This window comes from Salvelinus namaycush, chromosome 6 (genome assembly GCF_016432855.1).
Source record: "Salvelinus namaycush isolate Seneca chromosome 6, SaNama_1.0, whole genome shotgun sequence".
Classification (NCBI taxonomy): domain Eukaryota; kingdom Metazoa; phylum Chordata; class Actinopteri; order Salmoniformes; family Salmonidae; genus Salvelinus; species Salvelinus namaycush.
Window position 1 is genome coordinate 46,581,389 of NC_052312.1, and position 25,311 is coordinate 46,606,699.

At 48.1% G+C, this 25,311-nt stretch overlaps 1 protein-coding gene across 1 annotated transcript in view; it reads right to left on the minus strand.

The window, feature by feature from the left end:
• Positions 1-25,311, minus strand: part of exoc4 (exocyst complex component 4) — a 243,105-nt gene that overhangs the window by 46,059 nt on the left and 171,735 nt on the right. The window contains exons 12-13 of the mRNA XM_038996740.1: positions 10,389-10,525; positions 5,052-5,207 (exon numbers count right to left, since the gene is read on the minus strand). Coding sequence (XP_038852668.1) covers positions 5,052-5,207; positions 10,389-10,525 — 293 coding nt within the window. The remainder of the gene's footprint in view (positions 1-5,051; positions 5,208-10,388; positions 10,526-25,311) is intronic.

Here is a 25,311-nt window from a genome sequence, read left to right on the forward strand (position 1 = left end):
TGTTAGGGTGGAGGGGCGGTGAGGGTACTGTTCTGTGTGTTTGTGTTAGGGTGGAGGGGCGGTGAGGATACTGTTCTGTGTGTTTGTGTTAGGGTGGAGGGGTGGTGAGGATATTGTTCTGTGTTTGTGTTAGGGTGGAGGGGCGGTGAGGATACTGTTCTGTGTGTTTGTGTTAGGGTGGAGGGGCTGTGAGGATACTGTTCTGTGTGTTTGTGTTAGGGTGGAGGGGCGGTGAGGATACTGTTCTGTGTGTTTGTGTTAGGGTAGAGGGGTGGTGAGGATACCGTTCTGTGTGTTTGTGTTAGGGTGGAGGGGTGGTGAGGATATTGTTCTGTGTGTTTGTGTTAGGGTGGAGGGGTGGTGAGGATAATGTTCTGTGTGTTTGTGTTAGGGTGGAGGGGTGGTGAGGATACTGTTCTGTGTGTTTGTGTTAGGGTGGAGGGGCTGTGAGGATACTGTTCTGTGTGTTTGTGTTAGGGTGGAGGGGCGGTGAGGATACTGGTCTGTGTGTTTGTGTTTGGGTGTTGGGGTGGTGAGGATACTGTTCTGTGTGTTTGTGTTAGGGTGTTGGGGTGGTGAGGATACTGTTCTGTGTGTTTGTGTTAGGGTGGAGGGGCGGTGAGGATACTGTTCTGTGTGTTTGTGTTAGGGTGGAGGGGCTGTGAGGATACTGTTCTGTGTGTTTGTGTTAGGGTGGAGGGGCTGTGAGGATATTGTTCTGTGTGTGTGTGTTAGGGTGGAGGGGTGGTGAGGATACTGGTCTGTGTGTTTGTGTTAGGAGAGAGGGGTGGTGAGGATACTGGTCTGTGTGTTTGTGTTAGGAGAGAGGGGCGGTGAGGATACTGGTCTGTGTGTTTGTGTTAGGAGAGAGGGGTGGTGAGGATACTGTTCTGTGTGTTTGTGTTAGGGTGTTGGGGTGGTGAGGATACTGTTCTGTGTGTTTGTGTTTGGGTGTTGGGGTGGTGAGGATACTGTTCTGTGTGTTTGTGTTAGGGTGGAGGGGTGGTGAGGATAATGTTCTGTGTGTTTGTGTTAGGGTGGAGGGGTGGTGAGGATATTGTTCTGTGTGTTAGGGTGGAGGGGTGGTGAGGATACTGTTCTGTGTGTTTGTGTTAGGGTGGAGGGGTGGTGAGGATATTGTTCTGTATGTTTGTGTTAGGGTAGAGGGGCGGTGAGGATACTGTTCTGTGTGTTTGTGTTAGGGTGGAGGGGCGGTGAGGATATTGTTCTGTGTGTTTGTGTTAGGGTGGAGGGGCTGTGAGGATACTGTTCTGTGTGTTTGTGTTAGGGTGGAGGGGCGGTGAGGATATTGTTCTGTGTGTTTGTGTTAGGGTGGAGGGGTGGTGAGGATATTGTTCTGTGTGTTAGGGTGGAGGGGTGGTGAGGATACTGTTCTGTGTGTTTGTGTTAGGGTGGAGGGGTGGTGAGGATACTGTTTTGTGTGTTAGGGTGGAGGGGTGGTGAGGATACTGTTCTGTGTGTTTGTGTTAGGGTGGAGGGGTGGTGAGGATATTGTTCTGTGTGTTTGTGTTAGGGTGGAGGGGCTGTGAGGATACTGTTCTGTGTGTTTGTGTTAGGGTGGAGGGGTGGTGAGGATATTGTTCTGTGTGTTTGTGTTAGGGTGTTGGGGTGGTGAGGATACTGTTCTGTGTGTTTGTGTTAGGGTGGAGGGGTGGTGAGGATATTGTTCTGTGTGTTTGTGTTAGGGTGGAGGGGCGGTGAGGATACTGTTCTGTGTGTTTGTGTTAGGGTGGAGGGGTGGTGAGGATACTGTTCTGTGTGTTTGTGTTAGGGTGGAGGGGTGGTGAGGATACTGTTCTGTGTGTTTGTGTTAGGAGAGAGGGGTGGTGAGGATACTGTTCTGTGTGTTAGGGTGGAGGGGTGGTGAGGATACTGTTCTGTGTGTTTGTGTTAGGGTGTTGGGGTGGTGAGGATATTGTTCTGTGTGTTTGTGTTAGGGTGGAGGGGCTGTGAGGATACTGTTCTGTGTGTTTGTGTTAGGGTGTTAGGGTGGAGAGGATACTGTTCTGTGTGTTTGTGTTAGGGTGGAGGGGCGGTGAGGATATTGTTCTGTGTGTTTGTGTTAGGGTGGAGGGGTGGTGAGGATACTGTTCTGTGTGTTTGTGTTAGGGTGGAGGGGTGGTGAGGATACTGTTCTGTGTGTTTGTGTTAGGGTGGAGGGGCGGTGAGGATACTGTTCTGTGTGTTTGTGTTAGGGTGGAGGGGTGGTGAGGATACTGTTCTGTGTGTTTGTGTTAGGGTAGAGGGGTGGTGAGGATACCGTTCTGTGTGTTTGTGTTAGGGTGGAGGGGTGGTGAGGATACTGTTCTGTGTGTTTGTGTTAGGGTGGAGGGGTGGTGAGGATACTGTTCTGTGTGTGTGTGTTAGGGTGGAGGGGTGGAGAGGATACTGTTCTGTGTGTTTGTGTTAGGGTGGAGGGGCGGTGAGGATACTGTTCTGTGTGTTTGTGTTAGGGTGGAGGGGTGGTGAGGATACTGTTCTGTGTGTTTGTGTTAGGGTGGAGGGGTGGTGAGGATACTGTTCTGTGTGTTTGTGTTAGGGTGTTAGGGTGGAGAGGATACTGTTCTGTGTGTTTGTGTTAGGGTGGAGGGGTGGTGAGGATACTGTTCTGTGTGTTTGTGTTAGGGTGGAGGGGTGGTGAGGATACTGTTCTGTGTGTTTGTGTTGGGGTGGTGAGGATACTGTTCTGTGTGTTTGTGTTAGGGTGGAGGGGCGGTGAGGATACTGTTCTGTGTGTTTGTGTTAGGGTGGAGGGGCGGTGAGGATACTGTTCTGTGTGTTTGTGTTAGGGTGGAGGGGTGGTGAGGATACTGTTCTGTGTGTTTGTGTTAGGAGAGAGGGGTGGTGAGGATACTGGTCTGTGTGTTTGTGTTAGGGTGGAGGGGTGGTGAGGATACTGTTCTGTGTGTTTGTGTTAGGGTGGAGAGGATACTGTTCTGTGTGTTTGTGTTAGGGTGTTGGGGTGGTGAGGATACTGTTCTGTGTGTTTGTGTTAGGGTGGAGGGGCTGTGAGGATACTGTTCTGTGTGTTTGTGTTAGGCTGGAGGGGTGGTGAGGATACTGTTCTGTGTGTTTGTGTTAGGGTGGAGGGGCTGTGAGGATACTGGTCTGTGTGTTTGTGTTAGGGTGGAGGGGTGGTGAGGATACTGTTCTGTGTGTTTGTGTTAGGGTGGAGGGGTGGTGAGGATATTGTTCTGTGTGTTTGTGTTAGGGTGGAGGGGTGGTGAGGATACTGTTCTGTGTGTTTGTGTTAGGGTGGAGGGGTGGTGAGGATACTGTTCTGTGTGTTTGTGTTAGGGTGGAGGGGTGGTGAGGATACTGTTCTGTGTGTTTGTGTTGGGGTGGTGAGGATACTGTTCTGTGTGTTTGTGTTAGGGTGGAGGGGCGGTGAGGATACTGTTCTGTGTGTTTGTGTTAGGGTGGAGGGGCGGTGAGGATACTGTTCTGTGTGTTTGTGTTAGGGTGGAGGGGCGGTGAGGATACTGTTCTGTGTGTTTGTGTTAGGGTGGAGGGGTGGTGAGGATACTGTTCTGTGTGTTTGTGTTAGGGTGGAGGGGTGGTGAGGATACTGTTCTGTGTGTTTGTGTTAGGAGAGAGGGGTGGTGAGGATACTGGTCTGTGTGTTTGTGTTAGGGTGGAGGGGTGGTGAGGATACTGTTCTGTGTGTTTGTGTTAGGGTGGAGGGGTGGTGAGGATACTGTTCTGTGTGTTTGTGTTAGGGTGTTGGGGTGGTGAGGATACTGTTCTGTGTGTTTGTGTTAGGGTGGAGAGGATACTGTTCTGTGTGTTTGTGTTAGGGTGTTGGGGTGGTGAGGATACTGTTCTGTGTGTTTGTGTTAGGGTGGAGGGGCTGTGAGGATACTGTTCTGTGTGTTTGTGTTAGGCTGGAGGGGTGGTGAGGATACTGTTCTGTGTGTTTGTGTTAGGGTGGAGGGGCTGTGAGGATACTGGTCTGTGTGTTTGTGTTAGGGTGGAGGGGTGGTGAGGATACTGTTCTGTGTGTTTGTGTTAGGGTGGAGGGGTGCTGAGGATACTGTTCTGTGTGTTTGTGTTAGGGTGGAGGGGTGGTGAGGATACTGTTCTGTGTGTTTGTGTTAGGGTGGAGGGGCGGTGAGGATACTGTTCTGTGTGTTTGTGTTAGGGTGGAGGGGTGGTGAGGATACTGTTCTGTGTGTTTGTGTTAGGGTGGAGGGGTGGTGAGGATACTGTTCTGTGTGTTTGTGTTAGGGTGGAGGGGCGGTGAGGATACTGTTCTGTGTGTTTGTGTTAGGGTGGAGAGGATATTGTTCTGTGTTTGTGTTAGGGTGGAGGGGTGGTGAGGATACTGTTCTGTGTGTTTGTGTTGGGGTGGAGGGGTGGTGAGGATACTGTTCTGTGTGTTTGTGTTAGGGTGGAGGGGCGCTGAGGATACTGTTCTGTGTGTTTGTGTTAGGGTGGAGGGGCGGTGAGGATACTGTTCTGTGTGTTTGTGTTAGGGTAGAGGGGCGGTGAGGATACTGTTCTGTGTGTTTGTGTTAGGGTGGAGAGGATACTGTTCTGTGTGTTTGTGTTAGGGTGGAGGGGCGGTGAGGATAATGTTCTGTGTGTTTGTGTTAGGGTGGAGGGGCGGTGAGGATACTGTTCTGTGTGTTTGTGTTAGGGTGGAGGGGCGGTGAGGATACTGTTCTGTGTGTTTGTGTTAGGGTGGAGGGGCTGTGAGGATACTGTTCTGTGTGTTTGTGTTAGGGTGGAGGGGCGGTGAGGATACTGTTCTGTGTGTTTGTGTTAGGGTGGAGGGGCGGTGAGGATACTGTTCTGTGTGTTTGTGTTAGGGTGGAGGGGTGGTGAGGATACTGTTCTGTGTGTTTGTGTTAGGGTGGAGGGGTGGTGAGGATACTGTTCTGTGTGTTTGTGTTAGGGTGGAGGGGCGGTGAGGATACTGTTCTGTGTGTTTGTGTTAGGGTGGAGGGGCTGTGAGGATACTGTTCTGTGTGTTTGTGTTAGGGTGGAGGGGCGGTGAGGATACTGTTCTGTGTGTGTGTGTGTGTGACCTGGTGAAGTCCTCCTCGTCCTCTCTCTTCTGTCGGAGCTGTCTGGGCTGGGCCATGTTAGCCCAGTTGGGCAGAGACTGGAGCAGTCGGCTGATGTCCTCGTCCTTAGACCACGACGCACTGATGGTCAGCTTCTCCTCACACTGGACTACACCCCTGGGACACAGAGGACAGAGAGAGATCAGCAACTGTATAGTACAGACACACAGCATAGCATGAGGGTGGATGGAGACAGATTGCCTGCATGAGGATAACTGCTTAGCTGGATCAGTGCTTGAGTCCACAGAACCACCCATAGACACACAGCAGGCAGCTGAGGCACAGTGTTTCCACACCCATAGACACACAGCAGGCAGCTGAGGCACAGTGTTTCCACACCCATAGACACACAGCAGGCAGCTGAGGCACAGTGCTTCCACACCCATAGACACACAGCAGGCAGCTGAGGCACAGTGTTTCCACACCCATAGACACACAGCAGGCAGCTGAGGCACAGTGTTTCCACACCCATAGACACACAGCAGGCAGCTGAGGCACAGTGTTTCCACACCCATAGACACACAGCAGGCAGCTGAGGCACAGTGCTTCCACACCCATAGACACACAGCAGGCAGCTGAGGCACAGTGTTTCCACACCCATAGACACACAGCAGGCAGCTGAGGCACAGTGTTTCCACACCCATAGGCACACAGCAGGCAGCTGAGGCACAGTGTTTCCACACCCATAGACACACAGCAGGCAGCTGAGGCACAGTGTTTCCACACCCATAGACACACAGCAGGCAGCTGAGGCACAGTGTTTCCACACCCATAGACACACAGCAGGCAGCTGAGGCACAGTGTTTCCACACCCATAGACACACAGCAGGCAGCTGAGGCACAGTGTTTCCACACCCATAGACACACAGCAGGCAGCTGAGGCACAGTGTTTCCACACCCATAGACACACAGCAGGCAGCTGAGGCACAGTGTTTCCACACCCATAGGCACACAGCAGGCAGCTGAGGCACAGTGTTTCCACACCCATAGACACACAGCAGGCAGCTGAGGCACAGTGTTTCCACACCCATAGACACACAGCAGGCAGCTGAGGCACAGTGTTTCCACACCCATAGACACACAGCAGGCAGCTGAGGCACAGTGTTTCCACACCCATAGACACACAGCAGGCAGCTGAGGCACAGTGTTTCCACAACCCATAGACACACAGCAGGCAGCTGAGGCACAGTGCTTCCACACCCATAGACACACAGCAGGCAGCTGAAGCACAGTGTTTCCACACCCATAGACACACAGCAGGCAGCTGAGGCACAGTGTTTCCACACCCATAGACACACAGCAGGCAGCTGAGGCACAGTGCTTCCACACCCATAGACACACAGCAGGCAGCTGAAGCACAGTGTTTCCACACCCATAGACACACAGCAGGCAGCTGAGGCACAGTGTTTCCACACCCATAGACACACAGCAGGCAGCTGAGGCACAGTGTTTCCACACCCATAGACACACAGCAGGCAGCTGAGGCACAGTGTTTCCACACCCATAGACACACAGCAGGCAGCTGAGGCACAGTGCTTCCACACCCATAGACACACAGCAGGCAGCTGAAGCACAGTGTTTCCACACCCATAGACACACAGCAGGCAGCTGAGGCACAGTGTTTCCACACCCATAGACACACAGCAGGCAGCTGAGGCACAGTGTTTCCACACCCATAGGCACACAGCAGGCAGCTGAGGCACAGTGTTTCCACACCCATAGAGGGAGTAACACCTGGTCAGGTGAGAGGAGAGGTAGAGGATGGAGGGGTAGAGGAGAGGTAGAGGGTGGAGGGGAAGAGGAGAGGCAGAGGGTGGAGGGGTAGAGGATGGAGGGGTAGCGGAGAGGTAGAGGGTGGAGGATGGAGGGGTAGAGGAGAGGTAGAGGATGGAGGGGAAGAGGAGAGGAGAGGTAGATGATGGAGGGTTAGAGGATGGAGGGGTAGAGGATGGAGGGTTAGAGGATGGAGGGGTAGAGGATGGAGGGGTAGAGGATGGAGGGGTAGAGGATGGAGGGGTAGAGGACGGAGGGGTAGAGGACGGAGGGGTAGAGGATGGAGGGGTAGAGGATGGAGGGGTAGAGGATGGAGGGGTAGAGGACGGCGGGGTAGAGGACGGCGGGGTAGAGCATGGAGGGGTAGAGCACGGAGGGGTAGAGGACGGAGGGGTAGAGGACGGAGGGGTAGAGCATGGAGGGGTAGAGGACGGAGGGGTAGAGGACGGAGGGGTAGAGGACGGAGGGGTAGAGGACGGAGGGGTAGAGGACGGAGGGGTAGAGGATGGAGGGGTAGAGGATGGAGGGGTAGAGGACGGAGGGGTAGAGGACGGCGGGGTAGAGCATGGAGGGGTAGAGCACGGAGGGGTAGAGGACGGAGGGGTAGAGGACGGAGGGGTAGAGCATGGAGGGGTAGAGGACGGAGGGGTAGAGGATGGAGGGGTAGAGGATGGAGGGGTAGAGGACGGAGGGGTAGAGGACGGCGGGGTAGAGCATGGAGGGGTAGAGCACGGAGGGGTAGAGGACGGAGGGGTAGAGGATGGAGGGGTAGAGGATTAGGGGTAGAGGATGGAGGGGTAGAGGTGAGGTATAGGATGGAGGGGTAGAGGATAGAGGAGTATAGGAGAGGTAGAGGATGGAGGGGTAGAGGATTGGGGGGTAGAGGAGAGGTAGAGGATGAGGGGTAGAGGATAGAGGAGTATAGGAGAGGTAGAGGATGGAGGGGTAGAGGATTAGGGGTAGAGGATGGAGGGGTAGAGGATGGCGGGGTAGAGGAGAGGTATAGGATGGAGGGGTAGAGGATAGAGGAGTATAGGAGAGGTAGAGGATGGAGGGGTAGAGGATAGAGGAGTAGAGGATGGAGGGGTAGAGGAGAGAGGAGTATAGGAGAGGTAGAGGATGGAGGGGTAGAGGATGGAGGGGTAGAGGAGAGAGGAGTAGAGGATGGAGGGGTAGAGGAGAGAGGAGTATAGGAGAGGTAGAGGATGGAGGGGTAGAGGATAGAGGAGTAGAGGATGGAGGGGTAGAGGAGAGAGGAGTATAGGAGGGGTAGAGGATGGAGGGGTAGAGGATGGAGGGGTAGAGGATAGAGGGGTAGAGGATGGAGGGGTAGAGGATGGAGGGGTAGAGGATGGAGGGGTAGAGGATGGAGGGGTAGAGGATGGAGGGGTAGAGGATAGAGGGGTATAGGATGGAGGTGTAGAGGATGGAGGGGTAGATGATGGAGGCGTAGAGGAGAGGTAGAGGATGGAGGGGTAGAGGATGGAGGGGTAGAGGATGGAGGGGTAGAGGATGGAGGGGTAGAGGATAGAGGGGTATAGGAGAGGTAGAGGATGGAGGTGTAGAGGATGGAGGGGTAGAGGATGGAGGGGTAGAGGATGGAGGGGTAGAGGATGGAGGGGTAGAGGATAGAGGGGTATAGGAGAGGTAGAGGATGGAGGGGTAGAGGATGGAGGGGTAGAGGATGGAGGGGTAGAGGACGGAAGGGTAGAGGACGGAAGGGTAGAGGACGGAGGGGTAGAGGATGGAGGGGTAGAGGACGGAGGGGTAGAGGATGGAGGGGTAGAGGACGGAGGGGTAGAGGACGGAGGGGTAGAGGATGGAGGGGTAGAGGATGGAGGGGTAGAGGATGGAGGGGTAGAGGATGGAGGGGTAGAGGATGGAGGGGTAGAGGATAGAGGAGTATAGGAGAGGTAGAGGATGGAGGGGTAGAGGATGGAGGGGTAGAGGATAGAGGGGTATAGGAGAGGTAGAGGATGGAGGTGTAGAGGATGGAGGGGTAGAGGATAGAGGGGTATAGGAGAGGTAGAGGATGGAGGTGTAGAGGACGGAGGGGTAGAGGATAGAGGAGTAGAGTATGGAGGGGTAGAGAATGGAGGGGTAGAGGATGGAGGGGTAGAGGATGGAGGGGTAGAGGATGGAGGGGTAGAGGAGAGAGGAGTATAGGAGAGGTAGAGGATGGAGGGGTAGAGGATGGAGGGGTAGAGGATGGAGGGGTATAGGAGAGGTAGAGGATGGAGGTGTAGAGGATGGAGGGGTAGAGGATAGAGGGGTATAGGAGAGGTAGAGGATGGAGGTGTAGAGGATGGAGGGGTAGAGGATAGAGGAGTAGAGTATGGAGGGGTAGAGAATGGAGGGGTAGAGGATGGAGGGGTAGAGGATGGAGGGGTAGAGGATGGAGGGGTAGAGGATGGAGGGGTAGAGGATAGAGGAGTATAGGAGAGGTAGAGGATGGAGGGGTAGAGGATGGAGAGGTAGAGGATGGAGAGGTAGAGGATGGAGGGGTAGAGGATAGAGGAGTATAGGAGAGGTAGAGGATGGAGGGGTAGAGGATAGAGGAGTAGAGGATGGAGGGGTAGAGGAGAGAGGAGTATAGGAGAGGTAGAGGATGGAGGGGTAGAGGATGGAGGGGTAGAGGATAGAGGAGTAGAGGATGGAGGGGTAGAGGAGAGAGGAGTATAGGAGAGGTAGAGGATGGAGGGGTAGAGGATGGAGGGGTAGATGATGGAGGGGTAGATGATGGAGGGGTAGAGGAGGGGTAGAGGATGGAGGGGTAGAGGATAGAGGGGTAGAGGAGAGAGGAGTATAGGAGGGGTAGAGGATGGAGGGGTAGAGGATGGAGGGGTAGAGGAGAGAGGAGTATAGGAGAGGTAGAGGATGGAGGGGTAGAGGATAGAGGGGTAGAGGAGAGAGGAGTATAGGAGGGGTAGAGGATGGAGGGGTAGAGGATGGAGGGGTAGAGGAGGGGCGGCCTAAATCTCTCTGGAGTTCAGCCAGATGAAGACAAGCACAGCACAGGTGTGAGGGTGTGTCAGAGAGGGTGTGTCAGAGAAGGTGTGTCAGAGAGAGAGAGCACTGCTGAAGCCCAATATACCCTCAAGCAGAACACATTGAGTGAAATGACAGTTTGAGTTTCTATACCTTCTAGCAAGGAAGAGAGGAACCCCTTTCCTCATGCTGGTCCTGAGTCAGTCTAACTCTTACCTGTATGAGGTGTTGCAGACCTCCTTGTTCTCCTTCAGCTGGTCCTGAGTCAGTCTCTCTTACCTGTATGAGGTGTTACAGACCTCCTTGTTCTCCTTCAGCTGGTCCTGAGTCAGTCTAACTCTTACCTGTATGAGGTGTTGCAGACCTCCTTGTTCTCCTTCAGCTGGTCCTGAGTCAGTCTAACTCTTACCTGTATGAGGTGTTGCAGACCTCCTTGTTCTCCTTCAGCTGGTCCTGAGTCAGTCTAACTCTTACCTGTATGAGGTGTTGCAGACCTCCTTGTTCTCCTTCAGCTGGTCCTGAGTCAGTCTCTCTTACCTGTATGAGGTGTTGCAGACCTCCTTGTACTCCTTCAGCTTGTCACAGACCATCTCCAGGAACTGGTTGGAGTAGGCACTCAGGTCCTGCATCAGAGTCATCAGGTCCTGGATGGACTTCTCCACTACTACTGTGCTCTGGAGAGGACACAGACATACAGGCTTAATACATTCAGAATGATACATGAAATGTTTCATTTCAGGCAGAAATAATAAAGCTCCTTACATGGAGAGAGGTAGAGAATATGTTTCAGCTGTTAATACTTATAGACACTAGTGAAACGATGTTTGTTCTTTGTTCTCAATATAAAAACTGAATGCAGTTCAAATTATATATCAAATAAATAAATAAGAAACATATTGTGGTTTGACAATGTGAAAGAGTCCTAACCTCATCCCACATAACATTTTTTATTTCAACCACAAAACTGTCACTGTCTCCTCAGCTCTGAGCCCAGTGATCCTTGTAATTCAGTCGCTCCCTTGTCCTCCCTTAACCAGGAAACGTATCACTGAGTCCCAAATGACACCCTATTCCCTATATAGTGCACTACTTTTGACCAGGTCCCAGGGCTCTGGACAAAAGTAGTACACTGTATAGGGAATAGTGTGCAATTTGGGACGCAGTAACTCCTTACAGCTACTAGAAGGAGAGCAGATGAAGTCTCCTGAAGCAGTGTAACACCAGTGTTGAGGAGTGGGACTGTCAAGTCTCTCCTGTCCGATGTGCAAAGCCGTCAGCAGGCAACCAATCTAATACAATGACTATATTCTCCTGTCAGGGACTGGTGTTGGGAGCTTGTCATTGTCAACGATATACCACCGTGTCAGAGGAGTGGCAGGAGGTATGTGTGTGAGAGAGAGATCAGGTGAGTGTGTGTGTAGGTGTGTACCTATGCCTACACGCATGACAGTAGAGCTCTGACAAAACTACAGTCATTACAGGTTAGCCAGAGTAGCGTTACAAATAGCAGGACGGAAGCAGACACTTCAATACACACACACACACACACACCTAACTTGACACCACTGCCACAGACCTAAACTATATGACCAGAAGTATTTGGACACCTGCTCGTCGAACATCTCATTCCAAAATCATTAATATGGAGTTGGTCCCCCCCTTTGCTGCCATAACAGGCTCCACTCTTCTGGGAAGGCTTTCCACTAGATGGTGGAACATTGTTGCGGGGCCTGGCACGCAGTCGGCGTTCTAATTCATCCAAAAGATGTTTAATGGGGTTTGAGGTCAGGGTTCTGACAAACCATTTCTGTATGGACCTCGCTTTATGCATGGGGGCATTGTCCTGCTGAAACAGCAAAGTGCCTTCCCCAAACTGTTGCCACAAAGTTGGAAGCGCAGAATCGTCTAGAATGTCATTGTATGCTTTACATCACTCTAGCCGACGCTTGGCATTGCGCATGGTGAGCTTAGGCTTGTGTGCGGGTGCTCGGCCATGGAAACCCATTTTATGACGCTCCCGTCGAACAGTTCTTGTGTTGACGTTGCTTTCAGAGGCAGCTGATCCGTCTGCCGACGTAATAGCAGGAGGGGGCCACAACAGACTTTCTTCCGTCGCGACGTCCCTCCAAGGCCCTTCCGGTAGCTTGCTATCCCCGGCCCGCTAGCTGCCTGAAGTCACTCACTGGACTCCTATGATCAATCGGCTACGCATGCCTCTCGCTCACGTCAATATGCCTTGTCCATTGCTGTTTTGGTTAGTAATTATTGCCTTATTTCACTGTAGAGCCTCTAGCCCTGCTCAATACGCCTTATTTAACACTTTAGTTCCACATACCACACATGCGGTGACGTCACCTGGTTTAAAATATATTTCTAGAGACAATATCTCTTTCATCTTCCCTCTATGCACAGGTTACCCTCACTGTATTCACATCCTACCATACCTTTGTCTGTACATTATGCCTTGAATCTACTCTACCGTGCCCATTTGCTCCTTTTACTCTCTGTCTGAACGTACTAGACGACCAGTTATTTAGCCGTACCCTTATCCTACTCCTCCTCTGTTCCTCTGGTGATGTAGAGGTGAATCCAGGCCCTGCAGTGCCTAGCTCCACTCCCATTCCCCAGGCGCTATCATTTGTTGACTTCTGTAACCGTAAAAGCCTTGGTTTCAGGCATGTTAACATTAGAAGCCTCCTCCCTAAGTTTGTTTTATTCACTGCCCTAGCATACTCTGCCAACCCTGATGTCCTAGCCGTGTCTGAATCCTGGCTCAGGAAGACCACCAAAAACCCTTCCATCCCTAACTATAAGATTTTCCGACAAGATAGAACTGCCAAAGGGGGTGGTGTTGCAATCTACTGCAGAGATAGCCTGCAGAGATCTGTCTTACTATCCAGGTCTGTACCCAAACAATTTGAGCTTCTACTTTTAAAAATCCCCCTTTCCAGAAACAAGTCTCTCACCGTTGCCGCTTGCTATAGACCACCCTCTGCCCCCAGCTGTGCCATGGACACCATATGTGAACTGATTGCCCCCCATCTATCTTCAGAGCTCGTGCTGCTAGGTGATCTAAACTGGGACATGCTTAACACCCTGGCCATCCTACAATCTAAGCTTGATGCCCTCAATCTCTCACAAATTATCAATGAATCCACCAGGTACAACCCCAAAACCGTAAACACGGGCACCCTCATAGATATCATCCTAACCAACTTGCCCTCCAAATATACCTCTGCTGTTTTCAACCAAGATCTCAGCAATCACTGCCTCATTGCCTGCATCCGTAACAGGTCTGCGGTCAAACGACCTCCACTCATCACTATCAAACGCTCCCTAAAACACTTCAGCGAGCAGGCCTTTCTAATCGACTTGGCCCGGGTATCCTGGAAGGATATTGACCTCATCCCGTCAGTAGAGGATGCCTGGTCATTCTTTAAAAGTGGCTTCTTCACCATCTTAAATAAGCATGTCCCTTTCAAAAAACGTAGAGCCAGGAACAGATATAGCCCTTGGTTCTCTCCAGACCTTACTGCCCTTGACCAGCACAAAAACATCCTGTGGCATTCTGCATTAGCATCGAATAGCCCCCGTGATATGCAACTTTTCAGGGAAGTTAGGAACCAATATACACAGGCAGTGAGGAAAGCTAAGGCTAGCTTTTTCAAGCAGAAATTTGCATCCTGTAGTACAAACTCAAAAAAGTTCTGGGACACTGTAAAGTCCATGGAGAATAAGAGCACCTCCTCCCAGCTGCCCACTGCACTGAGGCTAGGAAACATTGTCACCACCGATAAATCCATGATAATTGAGAATTTCAATAATGGCTACCCCTACCCCGGTCAACAGCCTTGCACTCCCCATAGCAACTCGCCCAAGCCCCCCCCCCCCCCCCCCCCCATTTCTCCTTCACCCAAATCCAATGTTCTTAAAGAGCTGCAAAACCTGGACCCCTACAAATCAGCCGGGCTAGACAATCTGGACCCTCTCTTTTTTAAATTATCTGCTGAAATTGTTGCAACCCCTATTACTAGCCTGTTTAACCTCTCTTTCGTATCTGAGATTCCAAAAGATTGGAAAGCTGCCGCGGTCATCCCCCTCTTCAAAGGGTGAGACGCTCTAGACCCAAACTGCTACAGACCTAAATCTAGCCTACCCTGCCTTTCTAAGGTCTTCGAAAGCCAAGTTAACAAACAGATTACCGACCATTTCGAATCCCACCGTACCTTCTCCGCTATGCAATCTGGTTTCAGAGCTGGTCATGGGTGCACCTCAGCCACGCTCAAGGTCCTAAACGATATCATAACTGCCATCGATAAGAGACATTACTGTGCAGCCGTATTCATCGACCTGGCCAAGGCTTTCGACTCTGTCAATCACCACATTCTTATTGGCAGACTCAACAGCCTTGGTTTCTCAAATGATTGCCTCGCCTGGTTCACCAACTACTTCTCTGATAGAGTTCAGTGTGTCAAATCGGAGGGCCTGTTGTCCGGACCGCTGGCAGTCTCTATGGGGGTGCCACAGGGTTCAATTCTCGGGACGATTCTCTTCTCTGTATACATCAATGATGTCGTTCTTGCTGCTGGTGATTCTTTGATCCACCTCTACGCAGACGACACCATTCTGTATACATCTGGCCCTTCTTTGGACACTGTGCTAACAAACCTCCAAACGAGCTTCAATGCCATACAACTCTCCTTCCGTGGGCTCCAACTGCTTTTAAATGCAAGTAAAACTAAATGCATCACTACTCTGGACAGTTCTGACTTAGAATATGTGGACAACTAGAATTACCTAGGTGTCTGGCTAGACTGTAAACTCTCCTTCCAGACTCACATTAAGCATCTCCAATCCAAAATTAAATCTAGAATCGGCTTCCTATTTCGCAACAAAGCCTCCTTCACTCATGCTGCCAAACATACCCTCGTAAAACTGACTATCCTACCGATCCTCGACTTCGGTGATGTCAATTATAAAATAGCCTCCAACACTCTACTCAACAAATTGGATGCAGTCTATCACAGTGCCATCCGTTTTATCACCAAAGCCCCATATATTACCCACCACTGTGACCTGTACGCTCTTATTGTGGGAAGCTTGTGGAAGGCTACCCAAAACGTTTGAACCAAGTTAAACAATTTAAAGGCAATGCTACCAAATACTAATTGAGTGTATGTAAACGTCTGACCCACTGGGAATGTGATGAAAGAAATCAAACTCTCTACTATTATTCTGACATTACACATTCTTAAAATAAAGTGGTGATCCTAACTGACCTAAGACAGGATATAGCAGAGGTAAGGCACAAAGGGAAACCCACTGAGAACAGAGTACTGATCTAGGATCAGATGATAAGGACAGGAAGGACCTGGACCTAGAACAGCACTCCTACTCTGGGATGCTTTGTGAGTACAGGCCCTAGGGATCTTTGACTCACCATGTTCATGAAACACTAAAATCATGACTCTTAAGGAGTCAGAGTACAGTTTGTATACAGATGCTTGTATTTGTACACATACTATTGGGAGTGGATGTGTATACTAGTGGCAGTATGTACAGTCATTAGAACACCCGTTTCCCTGGCTACTGGTGACCAGTGAGGAACAACTATCTTCTTTCCTCTTATTTGAATGGTTTACTTATTTTTACTCTCTCACTATTTTCTATAATGTCCATTCATTTCATCTGGTATTTTATCAATACAAATGCATTTCTTAGCATCAAAGGTTTGTGTGTGAGTTGTTTTTGTGGGTCAGACCAAGACAAAGTATGTTTGATTCAAATAAAGACCGATACTCACGCACACAGTGGAGCGGTCCATTGAAACTCACTAGCATTAGCCACGGCAGTGCTAACCGCTAGTTTAGAAGTAGCACAGTGCTTCAAAGCGCGTAAGTAGCAGCAGCAGTATTGGTTAGCAGTGGCAGCTGGCTGTACCAACTCTTACACTGTTGAAGATGCCCAGCTGGTAACAGTGGCAGGGTGTAGTCAGCAGGGAACAGCAGTGGCCTGAACAGGGCAGTTACTGATTAAAGGGACTACTGGTTGGCCCCCTGGTCCCTCTCCCTGCTGGGGGGTAATGATCTGTAGAGCTGCCCACACCCAGGGCTCCACAAGGCTGGTCCCTGTCATGAAACTCCGCCAGGGGACCCCCCAGTCCCATTGCCCACGGCCCCCTGCCAGCCTGACGGAGGAGAGCAGGGACCCATTCACTCAGCAGGGCAGGGCTCAGTCGAACACACACACACAGTACACACACAGTAAACACACAGTACACACACAGTACACAAACAGTACACAAACAGTACACAAACAGTCCAGAACCCCCAGTGTGTGTGTGATGGAGCCAGGAAGAGGACTTTCTCTATTTGTCACCACAGAGACGATAGAAGGAGTTGCTGTGAGAGCCAAGGAGATGATGGCCATCCTGCTATTGGGTAAGAACTAAAGCCAACTCCAATGAATCAGCCATACAACTGTTAGCTATCACTCTCAAATCACCTTCAGCTAAATTTTTTTTTAAAAAGAACGATGAACGATGAAATCTTTCCCTTTTGACCTCTTTCTTTCTTTCTCTCTCTCTCTCTTTTTTTCTCTCCTTCCTTGGTGTTTAAACACTAAGTCCACTATTCATTCTCTCTCCTACTATGAGTTAGTGAGGCTGGATATCAGCAGGTCAGGAATGGTAAACAATGGATCCCAGATCCATTACTCCTGGAACAAATGCTCTGGCTCCGCTCGCCTTGTCTAATTCTGCTCATTTAACATAGCCATTCGTCTTTGCAGCAGAAATCATTAAAAAGTAATCAAGGGCCGCAGATTGAGAGAAGGAGAGAGAGGGAGAGAGGGAGAGAGAGACAAGGAAAGAGAGAGAGAATTCACAGAGGTCTTGACAACAGTGGGACCTCTCCATCTTATTTAACTGTTACAGGAGGAGGAGACGAAATGCATTCTGGGGGCTGGTGAAACTTTTCCCGCGAGACAACTTTATTGACAACTCACTCTCTTTCCATCAACACTCTAGCTTTAAGCAACAGACTCACAGTCACACTCTCTCTAGTACTCCTCCACCAAATGCATTAAACCAAAGCACACACACATACACACACAGTGAAACATGGCTGACTTGCACTTTGCACTTCTTTTTGTTCTATTTTGTGTCGGAGCCCAGCTGAAAGCAAATTTAATTGAGGCCGGCGATACACAAAATGGGTCTAGAAATTCAGCAATTTACCGGCGTAAATTCCGTCAGAGTGTGAAAGGCCCTATCTCTGAGAGCTAATGATGAAGAGTGCACAGTGAGCACTCAGACTGTCGTGTCATTGGCTGCCGCCGTTAATGCAGTGGTATCGCCCTAGAAATGCCTGAGCAGGTGATAATAGCAGTTATTAGAGTTGTAAACACTCCCGAATACAGGCGAGAGCAGGGGAGGTGTCCGGTGTAAGTGGCGGGAGGTGTTCTTGATGACTCTGCAGCTCTAGTGTGATAATAGTACACTAGTCATCTTCCTATAAAGAGACTGATCTAAGGAACAGTTTCTCTCATTCCTCTCACTGATTGTGATGATAGAGGACATATTGAGCATTTTTGGACCTTGAGTGCATCAGGGTGTCCTGAGTGAAATAGTGAAAGGAACTTAAAGTTGCCATGATGCACACTGGTCAAAAACTGGTTGAATCAACGTTGTTTCAATGTAATTTCAACCCCAAAAATCTATTTGATGACGTTGAATCAACGTGGAAAACAGATTGGATTATCAAAAAGTCCCCCAACTTTTAACATAAATCTAATGACATGGTGACATTCTTGGTTGATTTCACGTTAGTTGACAACTCAACCAAATATAAGTCAAAACTAGACGTTGAACTGCCGTCTGTGCCCAGTGGATGCTCTCTATTGAATGGTCCACTACTAGGCCCTGCCATATTGCTGAAACTGTAGAATTGATCAAATAAAATGGTATTAATGTACAGACTGAATTGACATGGAAACTATCCCAAATCTTCTTCCCCTGTACTGCTGTCCTGTCTCTGTTACGAACAGATCCACACATTCAAGGTCTTGTAGAGGGTCTGGAGAGGGCTGTAAAGGGGCTCAGTCGTGCCCCTGAAACGGGTCAGGGGGTTTCCCCATTAATCGAGGGGCGGCCCCCATGGATCGAGAGGGCCAGAGCATTTAACCCTGTGCGTTCCGCCACGTCACTCTCATCACTGACCCAAAACCGCTGACTCCTGTGTCGGCTGTGACTCGTGTCACCCCACATTCAAGTCTGCAGGCCAGGGTCCTACAAACACAAATAACACGCTCATACACGCTCACACACACACACACTGAAGTAGCAGAAGCATGTGGGCCGTCCGGCGTGTGCAGAGGGAGTCTCAGAGGCGTGAGGCCATGCTGACGTTGACGAATGATCTGCCAGACGCTGTCCTACTCATGTGTGACTCCCCTTTACCCCAGTGAGGGAGGGCTGTGTGTTTGGTTATGAAAGGGTAGATTCTCTTTGTATACGTGTTTGTTCCAGTGTGTGTGTGGGGGGTGGGGGGGGGGGGGGGGTTGTGCATATGCATATGTGTGTAAGGTTGTAAAAGAGTTGATTATCTTTCTATGTGTGTTTGTTCCAGTGTGTGTGTGTGTAAGGTTGTAAAAGAGTTGATTATCTTTCTATGTGTGTTTGTGCATGTATGCGTGCTGCTGTGCGTGTGTTCACGCAGTAAATTGTAAATAACACATGCAGTAGTTCTACAAACAAACCTTGGCTGGATGGCATTAGGTATGTTAGGCCCTGCTTCAATCTAAATGGAAATATAAACTGTATCTCTCTCCCTCCCTCCTGTTTGAGGATTGGTGTTCACTTCACAGGAACGATTCAGTGTTTGTGTCCAAATGGCACCCTAACCCCTACATAGTGCACTACTTTTGACCAGAGCTCATATGAGCTCTGGTCAAAAGTAGTGCAATATAATGGGAATAGGGCGCCATAAGATGTAAACAGTCACATGACAATGAAATGTCACTAAAAAAGCTTCTTCTCGAGGCCTCTTCATAGAAGAGTGGAAAACACCTATCACAAGCTGTCACCTCCGATCACGTCAAATCAAAGGCCTCTCTGGTGAGTTAAAGTGCAGATCATAGCCAATCAGCACCCGCTGTTAGTGTTTACATCAGTGAATGCATCCAACCAACTACTTCTCTAATGGAATGATGCACAAATTGAGAGCGGAATGTCATAGTTCCTCACAGAGAGATGCTTATTTACAACCTCAGCTCTCTATAACTGGAAAAAGACCAGCATGTATTGTATTCTTATTCACATACAGTATCATGCATGATGAACTAATGAAAGGGTTTGGATAATGTATGGATCAAGCCAACAGCATGTGCACAGTAGGGTTGAATATTTTCCCGGTATTTTACAAATGTCCCATCCCAAGAACAAATCACTTTTCTCCAGGGAAACGCCGGTATTTCTCGCCAAAACCGGAAGTGACATTTTAAAGCATATAAAACATATACATGTATGGATTTGATTAGAGGTTTGATCGGCAACAAAGTTCAAGCCTTATGCTACCTGAGTCTGATGAGCCATACATTAAAGACATTTTATGATCCCTAGCCCAACGATTGTGCCATTATCCAATACAGAGCCTGAAAAATAGGCTACTACACATTATGCACGACAGAAAAACATAAAAGTCTATAATGTGGACTGCAGTTTATTACTGTATTGAATTATACTGTATTATATGGACTAACTTTACAGACATGGTTCAAACCATCAAGCTGGGAGAGAACATGCTATGCTGGTGCAGGACAGGCGGCCTAAAACGTGACAATTACAGGCTAGAAAATATAATAGGGTCTATTTTCAATGTTTAGAATTAGTAGGCTGATGCATATATAGGCTACCTTTTATAATATTTCCCGTAATGTCGTGTGACGTCCATATTAGCCTACCTCCTCTATCTGTTGTCGCTTCATTCCCACATTCCTTCCTCGCTATCAACAGTTAAATGAAATAAGTTTCATTGCCCTTATCTTCATCATTGTAATGACATGCTTGAATACTATTGGACCAGAAGATGCCGACGGCTGTCACATCTCTTCACGAAGGCTGACTGGTTATTGATCTGAATAAATAACTGCTATAACCTACCACCATCGCACTCTGTTCTTTCAAACTCCCCGTGCGTTCTATTGGCTGCTGTATTTAACAGTCACCTAACAAGAGCAAGCTTGCATCCCTCTTCAAATATTCTATTAGTATAAGAAATGCTTAAAAAAACGTCCATCAAGCAATTCTAGGCTATCTTTTCCTGGGACAGCAAGAGCTAAGGGGCATTTCTTTAAAGGAGAGAAGCCAGCGGAATGCAGGTGCATACTGCCCAAGAGACAAAGGCTGTAAGTTAGAAGCTTACGCATAACCCATCATTCATTAGCTAAATATAAGGCTAATACTGCATTGCATTAATTGGAATTACCTGGATTTCTGGATAAATTGGTCATCAAATTTGATCTGATCTTCATCTAAGTCACAACATTAGACAAACACAGTCTGCTTAAACTAATAACACACAATCAATTATACGTTTTCATGTCTTTATTGAACACACCGTGTAAACATTCACAGTGCAGGGTGGGAAAAGTATGTGAACCCTTGGATTTAATAACTGGTTGACTCTCCTTTGGCAGCAATAACCTCAACCAAACGTTTTCTGTAGTTGCGGATCAGACCTGCACAACGGTCAAGAGGCATTTTGGACCATTCCTCTTTACAAAACTGTTTCAGTTCAGCAATATTCTTGGGATGTCTGGTGTGAACCGTTCTCTTGAGGTCATGCCACACCATCTCAATCGGGTTGAGGTCAGGACTGACTGGGCCACTCCAGAAGGCGTATTTTCTTCTGTTGAAGCCATTTTGTTGTTGATTTACTTCTGTGTTTTGGGTTGTTGTCCTGTTGCATCACCCAACTTCTGTTGAGCTTCAATTGGCGGACGGATAGCCTAACATTCTCCTGCAAAATGTCTTGATAAACTTGGGATTTCATTTTTCCTTTGATGATAGCAAGATGTCCAGGCCCTGGGGCAGCAAAGCAGCCCCAAATCATGATGCTCCCGCCACCATACTTTACAGTTGGGATGAGGTTTTGATGTTGGTGTGCTGTGCCATTTTCTCTCCACACATAGTGTTGTGTGTTCCATCCAAACAACTCAACGTTAGTTTCATCTGTCCACAGAATATTTTGCCAGTAGTGCTGTGGAACATCCAGGTTCACTTTTGCAAACTTTAGACGTGCGGCAATGTTGTTTTTGGACAGCAGTGGCTTCTTCCGTGGTGTCCTCCCATGAACACCATTCTTGTTTAGTGTTTTACGTATCGTAGACTCGTCAAAAGAGACGTTAGCATGTTCCAGAAATGTCTCTAAGTCTTTAGCTGACACTCTAGGATTCTTCTTAACCTCATTGAGCATTCTGCACTGTGCGCTTGCAGTCAGTGCTGATCTTCCTCCATTTATAGACAACGTGTCTTACCGTGGACTGATGAACATCAAGGCTTTTAGAGATACTTTTGTAACCCTTTCCAGCTTTATGCAAGTCAACAATTCTTAACACCAGGCAATACTTCTTGCGAATAGCAAACTCTAATTTTGTGAATGTTTTTTATAGGGCAAGGCGGCCCTAACCAACATCTCCAATCTCGTCTCATTGATAGGACTTTTGGAGAAGTCATTAGCCTAGGGGTTCACATACTTTTTCCAACCTACACTGTGAATGTTTAAATTACGTATTCAATATAGACAAGAAAAATACAATAATTTGTGTGTGATTAGTTTAAGCACACTGTGTTTGTCTAATGTTGTGACTTAGATGAAGATCAGATCAAATTGATGACCAATTTATGCAGAAATCCAGGTAATTCCAAAGGGTTCACATACTTTTTCTTGCCACTGTATGCAGTGCATTTGGAAAGTATTCAGACCCCTTCACTTTTTCCACTTTGTTACGTTACAGCCTTATTCTCAAATTATTATTATTTAAATGTCCTCATCAATCTACACACAATAGCCCATAATGACAAAGTGAAAACAAAAATGTCTAAAAACATGTTTTTGCTTCGTCATTATGGGGTATTGTGTGTAGATTGAAGAGGAGAAAAAAAACAATTTCAATCAATTTTAGAATAAGGCTGTAACGTAACAAAATGTGAAAAAAGTCAAGGGGTCTGAATACTTTCCAAATGCACTGTGTGTGTGTGTGTGTTTGTATATACACTACCGTTCTACATTTTGGGGTCACTTGGAAAAACCCTTTTTTCTGAAAGAAAAGCACATTTTTTGTCCATTAAAATAACATCAAATTGATCAGAAATACAGTGTAGACATTGTTAATGTTGTAAATGACTATTGTAGCTGGAAATGGCAGATTTTTTATGGAATATCTACATAGGCGTACAGAGGCCCATTATCAGCAACCATCACTCGTGTTCCAATGGCACGTTGTGTTAGCTAATCCAAGTTTATCATTTTATAAGGCTAATTGATCATTAGAAAACCCTTTTGCAATTATATTAGCACAGCTGAAAACTGTTGTCCTGATTAAAGAAGCAATAAAACTGGCCTTCTTTAGACTAGTTGAGTATCTGGAGCATCAGTATTTGTGGGTTCGATTACAGGCTCAAAATGGCCAGAAACAAAGGACTTTCTTCTGAAACTCGTCAGTCTATTCTTGATCTGAGAAATGAAGGCTCTTCCATGCGAGAAATTGCCAAGAAACTGAAGATCTCGTACAACGCTGTGTACTACTCCCTTCACAGAACAGCGCAAACGGGCTCTAACCAGAATAGAAAGAGTGGGAGGCCCCGGTGCACAACTGAGCAAGAGGACAGGTACATTAGTGTCTAGTTTGAGAAACATAAGCCTCACAAGTCCTCAACTTGCAGCTTCATTAAATAGTACCCGCAAATCACCAGTCTCAACGTCAACAGTGGAGAGGCGACTCCAGGATGCTGGGCTTCTAGGCAGAGTTCCTCTCTCCAGTGTCTGTGTTCTTTTGCCCATCAATCTTTGTTATTAATGGCCAGTCTGAGATATGGCTTTTTCTTTGCAACTCTGCCTAGAAGACCAGCATCCCAGAGTCGCCTCTTCACTGTTGACGTTGAGACTGGTGTTTTGCTGTTCTGAACTGACTTGCCTAGTTAAATAAAGGTTCAATCAAAAACATTTAAAAATAACCAGCATGGCTACCCCTGCATTCTGCAGCGATACGCCATCCCATTTGGTTTGCGCTTAGTGGGACTATCATTTGTCTTTCAACAGGACAATGACCCAACACACATCCAGGCTGTGTAAGGGCTATTTGACCAAGAAGGAGAGTGATGGAGAGCTGCATCAGATGACCTGGCCTCCACAATCACCCGACCTCAACCCAATTGAGATGGTTTGGGATGAGTTGGACCGCAGAGTGATTCCATATGTGTTATTTGATAGTTTTGATGTCTTCACTATTATTCTACAATGTAGAAAATTGTAAAAATAAAGAAAAACCCTAGAATGAGTATGTGTCCAAACTTTGACTGGTACTGTATATCTTGAAGATGATTCGGCCAATCTATTTTGGATGAAATGTTAATAGAATTGATGGAGAGAGAGAACGACAGAGAGTGCTCACGTGCACACTCATTTAAAGCAATGATATTCGAGAGATAGGCTGTTTTAAAACTCCGCAGCTGCAATTTTGCATCTTTACAATGAAAAAATAAGGTGACCCCCAAAAGCCAGATGGAAATGTGTAAATTAGATACGTATTCAATCCTGATATTAATGTAGCATAAGCTATGCTGCAGCAAATGTAGTCCTACCTTTCACTAGAAAAATAGTGACCAGATTGAGAGGAACCATGCATTGTAAACTGCGTTCCATATGGAGATGGTCTGTCCCCACTCGGGGTGTTGATGATTCATCATGCAGATAGCAGAGTAGGCCGTGGTCCATAGAGAAGACAGATTTAGACACAGCACATCATTTAACAGTTCTATTTAACGTCATGCTGTTCATAGAAAATATTTATTATCATTTACCGGTTTCTCGCGGGAAATCTCGGGAAATGTCAGTGGCCCGGTTTCCGCTATTCAACAGTGCACAGCTAAAGACATGCCACATGCAGTAAGATGACAAATCTTGTGTATTTGACTGTAATCACAGGGGGGGGGGGTCACAACATGAAAGAGCAGAATGTGCTTTGCCAGAGTGGGTTAAAACCCTTACCATCATCACCACCATCGCCTTGGATGCTGTGTGTGCTTATATCACACTCACCTTTTAACAGATGGCTCCCCAACATACACACACACACACACACACACACACACACACACACACACACACACACACACACACACACACACACACACACACACACACACACACACACACACACACACACACACACACACAGAGTTTTGTCTCCGACCCTAACACTAGTCCTGAGAATGTTGTGGTTTCCCCAGACAGCATTCTATGTCAAACCTCCTAATCATCCCTCGCGCTTTCTCCCTCCTTTCTCCTCAGGGGGTTACCACGGTGATGGCAGCATCATTACACCCCGGCGGAGGGGAAGCGGCGGAACCTGCCCACAACAAAGCATCACCCATGGCAACCACTGGGTTGGGTGATCAGGTTATAGATGTAGAGATGTTCACTCAGTGGGGTCGTCTGTGTGTGTGTACTGTGTGTGTGTGTGTGTGTACACTGTGTGTGTCTGAAAGTGTCTGTGAGCATGTGTACTGTGTGTGTTTGTGTACCGTGTGTGTACTGTGTATGTGTGTACTGTGCGTGTACTGTGTGTGTGTGTGTACTGTGTATGTGTGTACTGTGCGTGTACTGTGTGTGTGTGTGTATGTGTGTACTGTGCATGTACTGTGTGTGTGTGTGTACTGTGCATGTACTGTGTGTGTGTGTGTACTGTGTATGTGTGTACTGTGCGTGTACTGTGTGTGTGTGTGTGTGTGTTTACTGTGTGTGTTTGTGTGCTGTGTGTGTTTGCGTACTGTGTGTGTGTGTGTGTGTGTGTGTGTGTGTGTGTGTGTGTGTGTGTACACTGTGTGTGTGTGTGTACTGTGTGTGTGTGTGTACTGTGTGTTTACTGTGTGTGTTTGTGTACTGTGTGTGTTTGTGTACTGTGTGTGTTGTGTACTGTGTGTGTTTGTGTACTGTGTGTCAATCCAATTTATTAACAAATGTATATATAAAGTCCTTCTTACATCAGCTGATATCTCAAAGTGCTGTACAGAAACCAGCCTAAAACCCCAAACAGCAAGCAATGCAGGTGTAGAAGCACGGTGGCTTGGAAAAACTCCCTAGAAAGGCCAGAACCTAGGAAGAAACCTAGAGAGGAACCAGGCTATGAGGGGTGGCCAGTCATCTTCTGGCTGTGCGGGGTGGAGATTATAACAGAACAT